The sequence below is a fragment of the Serinus canaria genome, chromosome 2, assembly GCF_022539315.1.
Source record: "Serinus canaria isolate serCan28SL12 chromosome 2, serCan2020, whole genome shotgun sequence".
Classification (NCBI taxonomy): domain Eukaryota; kingdom Metazoa; phylum Chordata; class Aves; order Passeriformes; family Fringillidae; genus Serinus; species Serinus canaria.
In genome coordinates this window covers 95,760,543-95,774,150 of record NC_066315.1, presented here as the reverse complement: position 1 = coordinate 95,774,150, position 13,608 = coordinate 95,760,543, and the positions used below count along the sequence as shown (strand labels likewise).

The 13,608-nt window shown below is 33.5% G+C and overlaps 1 protein-coding gene across 1 annotated transcript in view; it reads right to left on the bottom strand.

Moving 5' to 3' along the window:
- The window catches only part of RTTN (rotatin), a 79,870-nt gene that overhangs the window by 26,554 nt on the left and 39,708 nt on the right, over positions 1–13,608 (bottom strand). The window contains 4 exon segments of the mRNA XM_050971382.1: positions 5,025–5,107; positions 7,764–7,956; positions 11,406–11,477; positions 12,829–12,987. Coding sequence (XP_050827339.1) covers positions 5,025–5,107; positions 7,764–7,956; positions 11,406–11,477; positions 12,829–12,987 — 507 coding nt within the window.

Below are 13,608 nucleotides of genomic sequence, written 5' to 3'. Positions count from 1 at the left end.
TTGGAATATATTTTTAAGCAAGGAAATGATAAAAGTGACTTATAAGACAAAAAGGGTGCAGGGAAGGAAATCACAGATCACTCTGTTCCTAGCTATTGTTTCTTTGCAACCTCCACTTCCTTTTCTCCTGCATTCTCCACTGGTCTCCCACTACTGTTCATCCTACAACCATGAGTCTTTCTTCTTAAGTCTGCTCAGTCATTCCTCTAGAAAAATCAGAGGATTATTGTAACACATAAAACAAGCTACAGTAAGATCTGGGGGTGTGTCCAAAACACAGGGAGCACATAGAGCTCATAGAGTGAGCACACAGAGTATCCAAAATATAGAGTACATAGACAGAGCATATAGAGCACACAGAGTGTCCAAAACACAGAGCTTGGACCACATAAACACTAAGACAATGCTTGGCTAAATTATTTTCTTATTAGCAAAATGCAGTACCAAGCTGTACTGAGTGATTGAAATTCAAATCCTATTTTGATTGCGCAACTAAAAAGCATATTTGCCAATTTAAAAAAAGTTACTTGAAGTTCTATGCTTGCTAATTTAAATAATTAGTAGAATCCATTATTTATATTAAGCTAATCTATCATGACACATGGCAAACTCTGCATTTTTTCAGCACTCCACGTCAATTACAAGCATTCTAATAGGTGAGAAAAACCAGAACACTTTTCCTTAAATAGTACAAACCCAAAATGTAATTTCTATCAGTCCATATGGTTCTTCTGAAACAAGTAAAACCCTTGGGGGTTTTACTTTAACTTTAAAAAAAGGACTTTAACTATACTGAGAGTCATCTTACAGATATGATTATGAATTATACAGCCTTTCACATATTAGTAAAAAGTGTCAGCTACCTCATACAACTGTTCTTTCTCCATCTTCTAAGACTCTCAAAATACTCTGGGCAAGAAAATAAATAGTTCTCAGTGATGTTAAAAAAATTTTTAAAAATCAGCAAAAGCATTATCTGGTTAGAAAAATATAATCTCCCTGCACTGATGGAACATTTATTGATAATTGCATCACAGTGGGAAATGTGTTAAACCCCAAATTTTTCTGCCGTCATAACAGAAGACATACAGTAACACAATGAAGTTGTTTCCACACTATTCTGCCTTCCAGGGTGAAAAAAAAAAGATTTTGCCACTTCTATAAATCACCTTTGATAAGGATGAACTGGAAGTTTGGCACACAGTATTTAGTGAAGGATATTTACTACTGCTACCATATTGTTCCTGGGAGCAATGAAGCATTGTGTTGCTGAGCAGAGAAACTTTGGAAGGAGGTGCAATAGGGGAAAAGGTTCTGTGTGTGTGGAGAGGGAGATGACAACTCTAGATTAGAATTAATTCAAAAGAATACAAAAATTGTCAGAGTGGAAACACAGGAGAAATGTGAGGGTTTTGCCATTTATCTACTAGATAGGAATAAAAGGTCTTTTCTTAACCTCTAGTACAAAAATCCCTCTGGCATTGCTTTAATAGGCTTGCAGTGATTAATTCTATTCAGTTCCCTTTTCAAAGGTTTAAATCACTTAACTGTATAGCACTCTGGTAACCACAGTTCCAGAAAATAAAGCACACATTTTTATAGAAAATAGCAAGAAGATTTCATAGGAAAGAATGGCCATGACTTAAAGCTGTCTGGGAGATGTATATAGGTCTTTAGATCATTTTTAGCTCAAGTTTTTAAATAACTGCTCATTTTGCTAAGATTTCCTGGACACACAACAGCCCTAGCATATTTATGCAGTGTAAAGCAAGTCAGTATCTCCATGCAAATTGGTGATCTCTTATCGCATCTACGAAACACAAACCAAACATGTTGGTTAAAATGAGAGTAAGGATTTGTCTTCTCTTATGATAACCTGAGTTAACATTCAAACTATTTATTCCATAAAAGACCAAGATTATTAATCATCTCAGAATGACAGCCTTTTTGCACTATCCACATTCCAGTTCACAGAAAAATAAGGATAAATTTGACAAAATCTGTAATCCACTGGGATATTAAAGACACAAAATAGAGCTCATACGAGTTAACACAGTACAGACAATCCAGTTCTGCTGTCTTTTTCTATTACACTGAATCATTGATTTCATCCCCACACAACTATTCTTTACTGTATAAAACAAACAAAATTTAACTAATGGTCTTTGCAAATTTCTGACTCTCTTTTTACTTATATCAATTTTCTTTCTCCAAATTTGGGAAAAATATTTGGGGATGGAGGAAAAAAGATGAAGCCGAAAAGTAATTTATTTGCAACTTTCAGTTATGGTCATATGGCTCTATGTGAAATCAGCTCATGATAGCAGACAGCTCAAAAAAAGTACTGGTTACATGAAATCTGGAAGAGGAGAAAACTAATAGAATGTTAGGAATAGGAAAGAATATGGATCTATCTAGATCAATTTTTTCAAATTTTATTAAAATCTGAGAGAAGAGTTTTCAGCAAAAGCAATTTTACTTGGTTTGATTGCTCGTTCTCAAATATTTGTGGGCGTTTTCATCAAATCTGTGGCACACGACTAAAACACATTTGTCCCTCCAGTGAGACCTGCAGATTCCTTTCCATCTGTGATGGGGAAAGCACGCCATCTGGTGGCCTTGGAATAACAGTATCCTCCCGGCACCATCAACATCCAACATTTAGCAACAAACTTCTACAAACTTTTTGTAATGATTTCGTAAATCTATTTCTTTATTCATACATCAAAACAGAAATTGGGCCGAACTGTGACCCAAAAACTTGAAGTTATGTAGGACTAAATTACAAATGCCTGAGATTTTAGGACATGTTTTCAGAAGTATTTCCTAACGTCACTAGATACTTCAGGTAACTGCCCTCTGAAATACAGTTTACAATCAGCCTCCATCAAAGTTCTGCTCATCCACCTTTTTTCTCCTAATTGATAGTGGCATTGGAACATCAGACCTCTACATCTTGCAGCTTGGAAATTTTCAATATGTCATGTCAGCACTGGCATTTTTTAAAGGTAAGAAACTTAGTAAATAAAAAAAACCCAAAAACTTCATAAAGTTTACAGCTGCTAAAAATGCCCATGAAGGATAAATGGTAATTAAACTAACTTCCAGAAATGACAATCAAAGTCTTAGTGTGGCTAAGAATCTTCGTACATGTCAGGGAAAGAAGGAAAACAAAACAAAACAAAACACAAACTACTATAAAACTCACATGGTTAGCTGTAAGAGCCTAATCTTAGCAAATATGAAGTCTAAAATATGTGGAAGACTGATACAAATTAGTGCAGCTTAGTAGCTCCACAGTTAATTAACAGCTCCAAAGTTAATTAATAATTAGTTGTGTGTCTGATGAATGGAATAGTAGAGCTAACTGTTCAACTATGTTGCCATTTTACATATATAAATATGATAATTTGATCTAGTAGATTCCACATTATTTTTTCCGTTTTCTCTTTTGTTAACTACTGAAGCTGAAGAAATTTAGTGTTATGAACTTGTCCAATTCTTCATAAAAACAAGATTAGACACCAAGCCCTAATAAGAATTGTTGCAGTTTAATTTTGTCTTCAAGTAATGTGAACAAAACAAGACGAAATTTGGTCAATTTTCATTCCTCTAAGTAAGTGGCATTCAATTTATTCAGTAAAAAGTCATCTGGGAACAGCTGCTTTTCAAAAAATCTGAGATTCTCATGTAAATGTTTTTCAAGGAGCAGTCATGATTGCATGTACTTCCTGATTTACATGCACTTTCATTTATTTTAGTTTTGATCTTCAAATTTGAATATTTGTTTATAAAATTACCCTAAGGGACTGGGTGGTTGTTGTTCTTCATCAATAAAAATAAAATTAATTAATAAAATTTCTGAAAATGACAAATCAATTTACAACTAAAGTGCACTTTTTCCTCAATTACTAAAAACATGGAAGATAACATTATCAGTACTAGACAGCAATAAACTTGTAACAGAGAATCAAAAGAACATGGAAATTATACTTGTGTAATACTTTTGAGACAAAATTTCGATACTGGCTTTCTGTTTTTATTTTTACCACGTTCCACAGCAAAACTGAGCATAGAAATTTTTGTCAAGAAAAAAATATAGGATCTTGGGATTTATCAGCCTTTGTCATACCCACACATGCATCTGTTTAAGAGAAAAGAAACTTTTAAACAATGATATTCTGGATTCAGTAATAGATTAGATGGTCATTCATAAATGAAAAATTTTTGAATATGAAACTAAAAAATAAATTTCAGTGCAACATATCAGTTTTCTTGGATCTATACTGCAGTCTTTGAAAAATACATGATTTTTATCAGATAACTAATGAATGTTCAGGCCTCCACAGCCTGAACTAATATTGCAAATCTACTCTGGAACTGAAAGAATGTCTTTCATTTTCTCCTCTGCATTTGCCATCTTGAAAGATGCAGCTTTATATTGCCAAAGTCAGAAATTTTTCAAGCAGCCACCTGCTTTCCATTTTCCATGTCTGCAAGCACTCGTGCCACTTTTAAATTCTACAAAAGCATTTTCAGAATCCAGAGTTTATTGTGGCACAGAATACCCAATGTATTTATGTGGCTTTGATTGATCCAATTCTGTAGCTGTGTTGTGTAAACACAGGTTCACTCTGAACAGACAATTTGGATAAAAGCAACAGAAGTGACAACCAGAAATGGAGACAACTGCATTTTGTCAATAAAGCCAATTACAGAGTAATCTCTAGAGAATATGTCTTGTTGTGGGAAGCTATAGAATTCAATACTGCCTTATGCATTTAGCCAGTCAAGGCAAGCTACCTTATTTATTTTTGCTCAGGTTAAGAATCACAAAAGGGTTTTTTCAGCATATTAAAGCCATATTGAGCAAATTTCAACTTAATTTCACAGCTAATTTCTGACTGATTTCAGGTTTGGAGTTTTGCTGGAGTTTTTTTTAACGATTTTAAGAGTGCTAATTTTCTTGAAAGCAGTTCACAAACAAATTTATATTTAAAATGAATAATTACTCTGCAAGTTACCATAGTTTCCGATGTTGAGTGAGAATGTGAAGATTTTCTCTGACTAGGTGGAGCCTTCCAAAGATTGAGAGAATCATCAAAATCTGTAGGGCAAAAAAATAATAATCAAAATTAGTGTAACAATCTTTTTAAAGGACTATTTGGTGAAAAAATAGCCAACCACAGCTATCCTTCTGAAGATCACAGAACACAAGTTTTCATACATTGTATCTATAAAATCTTACACATCAAATTCCCTGAATAAACAGAAATAAAAAATTTGCAGTGCAACATAAAGTAGTTTGGAAAAAGTACACTCAAACTGCAGTTGCATAGGCTTCAGTCATTTCAAATAGTTCAGATTTCATTTTAGTTAAAATGCAAGAGTACAAAAGTACTGAAGTACTATTCTAGGGTCTCAAAGAACACAAAATAAACTGATGTCCTTCTCTTCCAAAAACTTCAAATTCTCATTTTAAGAGAAATAGTTTCAAGAGGACCCATATTCATAAATACAACAAAGGCAGAATTATTATGTAAATCTATTTCAGAATAAAAAGTGCCAAAAATGTTATAGCACAAATCTGTCAGCAGTACTGTTGAAGCTGTCATATACTTAAAAAAGAAAATAACGAAGAATAAAGTTACACTTCACAGTTTGTGAGTGCAAACCTACAAAAGTAGATGTCCTGCATATGTCCTCAGTAATCACTAAACTGAACTATCTTATTTTTAACATTACATTGAAGAAGACTTTTATACTTTCCTAAAAAATATGAGAAAACTACATAGGGAAAAGCCCAATAAGGTTTAGGTCCTGTTCTCCCCTTTCTAAGGAAACAAAAATATTATTTCTTATTCCTGAAATACTGTACTTTCTGGCTTTGCTTTGCAAAGACTGAATAAAATGTATCTGAATTGCTCACTGAAAAGTTGTACCATTCTACATTTTAAGTTACTCTTGGATACAATATTGCAGGAGCTAACAGAACTACCAAAAGGCACATATTAGAGGACCATGGGAGCAGTAAAATGGGTTGGATTGAAAAATTACACTTATAGATTAAAAAAAGCAGACACTGAAGAAATTGCCTCTGGAACAGCTTAATCAAATGCAGAATCCAGCAGGATGCTTGGCCTGGCATGTGCAAAACACCTCAAACAATACTTTATATTGCAAAGCTGTAAGTGGTGAACTGAGAGGGGCGTCATGCTGAATTATACTAAACCAGCCTGACTCAGCAACCCCAAAAGTTAAACATCCTGATAGGGAGCTGAAGGATACTTTTATCATGTCTGCCACTTCTTATCCAAAAATCCTGAGGCCCAGCTGGCCTGAGACATATGACTGACAGTCAATCACTTTAAACTCTGAAAGTCCAGTCTCACTTGCAAACAGCAGGTTTTCTAAAATACCCCTTGGAGTGTGTGTGGAGATTCCTCCCTGAGGTGGGGATACTGCTCATGGTCACTCCAGCCTGAGCAAAAGATTTGCCAGGGTCATTGGTATGGGTGAGTAACATCAATCTCTACTTAATAATTGCTTTTTTGCCAGCTTTAATATAGCTGCTTTAACATAATTCCTTTGATAAAGTACACTAAACTACAATAGCTGTTTTAGCTTCTATACCGTGTAGTAAATAAGGCTGATTATGATCTTTTTGTCTAGTCATTTATCATAGTAAGTAATTAAATTTTATATAAATATATCTGGTTTGCCATCCTTAATCCCACAAGATAAAGTTAGACAAAGGTTCAAACACATCTCTACAATTCCTAAGATTTAAACTATTAATAAAGTCTGGGTCTAGGTTTGAATCCAGCTGCAGCCAGGCTCCTCTCTAAGAAGACATTTAAAGAGCAAGGGGGTCCTTCCTGCTCCTTGTGACTCAGTGGGAGGGCTTCTCTCAACAACTTCCTCTGAAGCTCCCTCTTCAGCCATGACACGAACTTAAAAAGAACTATTTAAATCAGCAGCCTTAAAAGATGGAAATATGGAAACTTAGGCCCACAAAAATAGCTAAGAAAAGAAAAAAAAAAACCCTCATTAATTTTCTACCCCGTGAAAGCTTTTACTAATTCACCTCTGAAAAAACCCCTAGCTATCTAAACTTAGGATCATCAGATATATTTGAACATGGAAGTGCTCCCACAATGCATCACAGTGAGCCTTAGAAATATTGCTCAATAAAGGATCAGTAAATATAAAAGTTTGATCTGAGATATTCCAAGGGAATAAAGGTTAAAAATAAACAAATAAATCCAATCTGAGTATTACCTTTCATCAGTCTAGGAATTAAATTATATCTGAATGTCTTAGAATGCAGATTATTAGAGTCGATTCCTGCTCATGTAACTTTGAAGCTGAACACATCAAGAAACAGAAATCTAAGGAAAGTTAATGTATTTCTTTTTCCCAAATTTTCTTTTCATGAAAGTTGACTAGATGTCATAAAGTGGAAATTGTTAAAATAATTTACCCCCAACATTTTGCAAGAAAATTTACTGCAGAACCAATTACGTCTTTTCCATTTTCTGAAGTTGTAAGTAACAGCTCTGAACTTTTTCTGAGCTACGTTAAACTAGAGATTAACTACTTAAATCCTCACAGCAATCTTTTGACTTCACAACATACTTAAGTGCAGGGTTTATATACATTCCATTCCCCTCTTATTAAGAATTATTGGAGGTAAGTTACTCAAAACAACACTTTATTTAAGTAGGTTTCAAATACCAGAAGATTACATCAACATCACTTACCAGTCACACCACCTTTTTCTATGTTGAGCTTGTCTTCCTTGCAAGAATTCAAATCAAACATGTAACATCCCAGGTAACAGTGCTTCACCATCTGATTCACATGTTCATAGAACTGGCAGTGATACAAAAGGGCTTGAAGAGCAGGTATTCCTGTCTGAGAGAGGCCAGATTCTTCATCATGTACACAAGGACCCTAAAGACATGAAATCCACAGATATAACTTTAAAGAAATGTTTTACATAGAATAAACTTTCAGAAAAACCCACCCTAACTAAGGCTAATGCTGTGTATACATGTGTACACTGGTTTGCAGGCTGTAACTAATAAATTCCAAAAATGAAATGCAGATTTTAACGTTGAGCTAAATCATAATATTTTACAAAAGCTGTCATGACTTAGCAAAATCAAACAGCTATTTATCTCCTGAGAAGTGTGCTAACAGTTAAGTAAGAACTCATGAAAAGCTGTAAATGAGTGGCTTCAAGACAGTAAATGTATCAGTAGATTTTACAATTTTAATGTCTCATTTATTTCTACTTACAGATATTAAGCAATGAAAACGTTTTCCTTAGGCAAAAACAACACTTAGATAAGACTAAATATCCTGAAAAAGTCCTCCTGCCCTAGAGTATACTGTCATTATACTACATCTAGCTATGTCAATCTTCTATGAAAAAAGATTACTTTAGAAGGCAAGACATAACCAAGAAAAATTCTCTTTGAAGTAGGATTTTCAATTATTTCTTTTTACGTACTGACATCAGGGAAAACTTCCTAGAGCAGTGGATTTATACCTAAAGATAATGGATTCTAGTCATATTTCAAATAAACAGTTAAGTTTACTACCAGTAAACTTAGTTTACTGGTAATAAACTCAGCTGTTTAGGTTGACTTAGTTTAAGTTGACTACCTTTGTTAGTTTCATTGTTGTCTTCCATGTTAACACAAAAACCAAAAAAGTTTTATTAAGCTACGCATAAACTGGTTTAGACTGACCATAAAAATTAGAAATGCAAAGAAGGCAGAAGAAATCAAAAATTCAAATCAACTACATTCAGAAAGGCAATTTTAGAGGGCATCCTGCAGTAGTTAAAAAATAAATTAGTTAAAATAATGGAAAGAAAAACTTCTAGTGCTAATTAGAAACTTTCTTTGGCAGTCAGGAAAGAGCAGAGCTGGATCAACTGAAAATAAGGAATTTGAAAACACTATCTATCCTCAAGGGACTCTCTCACAAACACTTAAGTTACACTGGACACAAGTTTATTTTCCAATAAAAAACCAACTAAACCCAAAACCAGATACAGTAGAAGCAGTAACACTATTTTATATTACAAGATAAGTTATCACCAAAATTTTAGATTGTTACTCTCATTCTTTTTGGTTTCTGTAATACAGAAACTATTTTCACTATTTGCCTTTTACACCAACTAGTGGAGAATGAGATATGATGAACAGTTTGAGGCAGAAAGTAGCATTTCAAGGACACTATTTATGATGAATTATAAAACTCTACTCATACAGTCATCAATAGACTTAGACTGTATTGACTACGGCAAGTGCAAACTAAGGAAATACTGATAAATTTAGTCCAAATTTTACTGCCCAGGATTGTCTTTGCCAGTTTCAAAAGCCATGCCAGATTCTTTATTGTACAATGGGGGGCCTTGAAAAAGTTTCTCATCAATTACATTGACAGAGTGCTTGACTTCAGCAATCTTAATACAACACAGTCTGCTGCACTCTTGGAGTACTTTCCACAGGTTGACTTTACTCATGACTAAAGAGCAGCGTAGGAAATTTTTAAAGTGACATATCAAAATGAAATATTATAAAGCAGACCAACTAGACAAAAGTAACACTAGAGACATCCTCATGAAGATACTGGCCTACAAACTCCATTTATTTTTCTTTTTCCAGTCCTATTTGCCTAAGGAATAAAATGGTAATGTCCTAATTTGGCTATGGCACAGTATTCCTACTATTCACCAAGATCCATTTAACAGCCCTCATTTTCTTCCTGGCACCAAAGGAAGCAGAAAAATCACCTTATTCAATGCAAGGGAAAAAAGTTACTCTGAAATATAAAATTTTATCCTGGTGGTATGTTACAATTTTAATTGTTGTTTTTATTTTGAACAGTTTTAATTTACCAGTAACCATGAAGTGTTGTTTGATAACATCTTTCAGCGTGAACACTTTTTAAGTGATGAGCAATTTCCATTAAATGAAGTTCTTAATAAGAATCACATTGACTCAATGCTTCTTTTAATTGCACTGGAATTCATCCAGAATTGTGCAACTGGATTCAATTTTTGTCACCTCACCATAGTAATTGAATTTTTTTATAAAAGGCTAAAAAGCAACTTTTAATAGAGTCTATATTGACAAGCTACAACGGCTGCCCTCTTGTTACCCCCTACTATTATGAATTTAGACAATTACTATTTATATTGATAAATTAGAATTAGCAAGACTGAAACAAGGGTCAGATGTGTAAAATTCCTTCCACATCTTCTTTTATGATTACATGTAAAGAAAAGATGAGACATGCTGTACAATTCATAAGAAATAGCATAATCAATTTTGGGTGCAGCTGAATCATAGATAACTTATCCTAGGAAAACAGCTGGAATGCCTTTCAGCACTGACTTGATCTTTTGCAGAAAGGAACAGATTAAAAATAATATTGCTGCATCTGCAAATTTCTTCAAAAACTAATATACACTGTTCCCATATAGGTAATCTCACACACTGAAAGGAGCAAGACAGGAATTAAAAACAGATAAGAAGGTCACAAAAAATTTAAAAATTGCAAGCTAAGATCCAACATCCTGATGTACAATGAACCAGACTTGCTGAGAGTAAAATAAGATGACTGACTCAAGAACAGAACTATAAAAGTCTCCAGGGCATCTTATCAATTTTAAAAATATCTGATAAGAGAAGGTAAAGAGAGATAGACTCCTCTCACTGGCATCCACTGACAGAAGAATAGGCATTGAGCAAAAACAAAAATACTGGAAATTCTATTTAAACCTAAGAAAAAACTTTCTATCTGAGGGTAGCCAAACATGAGAAGAAGTTGCCCAGAGAGACTGTGGAGTTTCTATTCTTGGAGAAACTCAAAATTCAACTGGAAACAGCCCTGAGCAACCTGGTCTAGTTCACTGTGCTTTGACAAAGTGGTTGTCTTCAAGAAGCATTTAAATTGACCTATGTGACAAACTGCTTCATCTCTCCTTCAAAACATTTTATAAACATCACATTACAGAATTTCCTCTTTCTCATGCCCCTCAAATCATGTTTGACCTGCATTCCAAGTGTGAGTAAAATAAATTATCAATTTCTATCCAAAAACATTAACAATATACCATATAAGTAAGCAATTTCCTAGCAACCCAAAGATACTACATTCATGAAATGCAACACATATGTAATCTAAATTTGGTTGTTTTATTGAGCTTGCCAAAAGTTTGAGAGAAGTTTGTCTATTCATTTATTTCTCTTTCCAAAATGTAACCTTAGACATGTAATTTTTTTAAATTCATATTTTATAGGTATTCTGACACAACTTTTCATATAAAATGACATCTCTCTGCAACACCATGACTTTTGTTATCAAATATAATAGTCACTCACTTGCCAAATACAATCTTTTGTGTCTTCTGTAGGCATTGGAATCACAAGCAGATTTTGTAGAATAAAAGCAGCCTGAAATAAATTAAAACATCAATATTGCCATCTAGCCATCACAGTTCAAAAAACCACATAAGATTGAAAAGTACTGTCTACACATTATCCCACTACTTCAGATATATGCTGAAATACACAGAATTCCCATGTTCATGCAGGGAAAAAATAATTAGAAGGATATAACTTCAAAGCCTTCAAACTTCACTTACAAGAGACGTCATTAGAGCATGGAAAAAGAGCAGGCTGGTATAAAAAAAGACAGGGAAAAGATGGGATAGAAACGACAAAGAAACAAATGTATTTATAAAATACTTTCATCACTGTTCCAGTACAGACAATAGTACAGAACAAGCATTACAAGTACTAGGGGAAAAAAATCCTGAACAGAAAAACCTAGATAACTGTTTATGATCAGTCACTCCACTGTCCTTTTGTTTTGGGGCTATTAATTATTAAAAAATAATTGGGACAATGTGGTGAACCCATTAGGACAGAGACGTGTTTAAAATATTTCCTTTTTTATAAATACACATAGAGCATGTTTGTTTTTCTAATTTATATTACACACACTTCACATGTCTGTGCATGGCTTGAAATTCCTCTTTTTAAATATTTTGTCAATCTTTTGTCAATGATGTGAATCTTAAGAGACAATAATTTGGAGTAAAATAAAATAATCAATGGCACATTATCAAAGGCATTTTGAGACATAATTTCAAATATTACTTTGAAAAATAAAATTAGTTAAGCAGTAGAGCTGGGAAAAAAACCAAGTCACCAAGTGTCAGAGCTTTTATTTCTTATTGATTAGAACAGAAGGAAAACCTTACAACTAGAGCTGTAAAAAAATTGCAAATAAAACGTACAGAGCTTAAATCCATCTATATACAATCCTAGTGTTATTCTACCATAGTACAGACCTTCAGTTCTCACCAGTAAAACTTAGTGCCTAGACAAATTAGATTAGTTCATGTCTGCAATGAACACATATTTACTGCAGATCAGGTAATGAGTTCGTACCAAAGCATTCATAAATGTTACAAACCAGCGATTAAAATCAGGCCGATTAGTTATGCTTTAGCAATTTATTTATCTTACTGAGTAAGCCTCAGGAGTTTTTATGAGTTCACTTGTATTGTTTATGTCATTTCAGATTTGAAATAAGTAATCTGTATTTGCTCCTTCTTCTGCAATTCCTAAATAAGCAGCTAAACATTTCTATTAATCAGGTAGTGTTTAACTCGCAAAGCAGCAGATGTTGTGCAGTGTCAGATAATGGATATATACTATAAAAAATACAAAATCTTTTTTCTTCATAATCAAAATCTACAAGTTAACAATCTACAACAGCAGGACACAAGAAACATACCTCCCTGCGTACCATGCTACATTCAGATTGATCCAGAAGGATGTTTATCACCGTTCCCCACAGGCCTCCTGAAATATTCTGGCAGCTTTCTGCTAAAGCAATACATCCTGTTTCAAGAGATGTAAGAGCTGATCCTATTCCAAGTGCTGTAAATCTGACCTAGTACATATAAGCACAACAGAAAGTGGCATTTCTTACAGTAGTTAGCAATACTTTATTATTATTAAGTTGTATCAACTGAATTTGGAGCTTAAGGGAATAATTTCAAAAGTAACAACCTCTTTTCCAATATTTCTCTTGCTCTCTACTCACAATCACATCAAAATTCATTCTGTGTTTATTCACAAAGTAAATAAACAAAATTATGTTTAAGTATTCAAAACTAAGCAAGATAGTCTTTAATATTCTTCATATTTTACCACTTGAAAATAGGTCCATTTAGCAAACTCATATAATTTAACAGATTTCCATTAAATACATTTGCTCTGAATTTTTAGTTCATGTAAATGTTTCTGTTTTGCAGCTAAGTTCCAACAATGACAAGGAAAACTGCCAGTGAAATCATGATAGTGATGACTAATGAAAGCATACACAAGATATAAAGAAGGATTTCTCAGATGATGCTTATATGTAAACACTCTCCCTACTGTATTATTACTGCTATTTAGGATAGAGTTAACATTTTAAATAATACAGAACAGCAGTTCTACTATTAAATACATTAATGAATCAAAAATTTTCAAATGCTTAAGGGTCAAAATAAGATATGAAGTTAATATC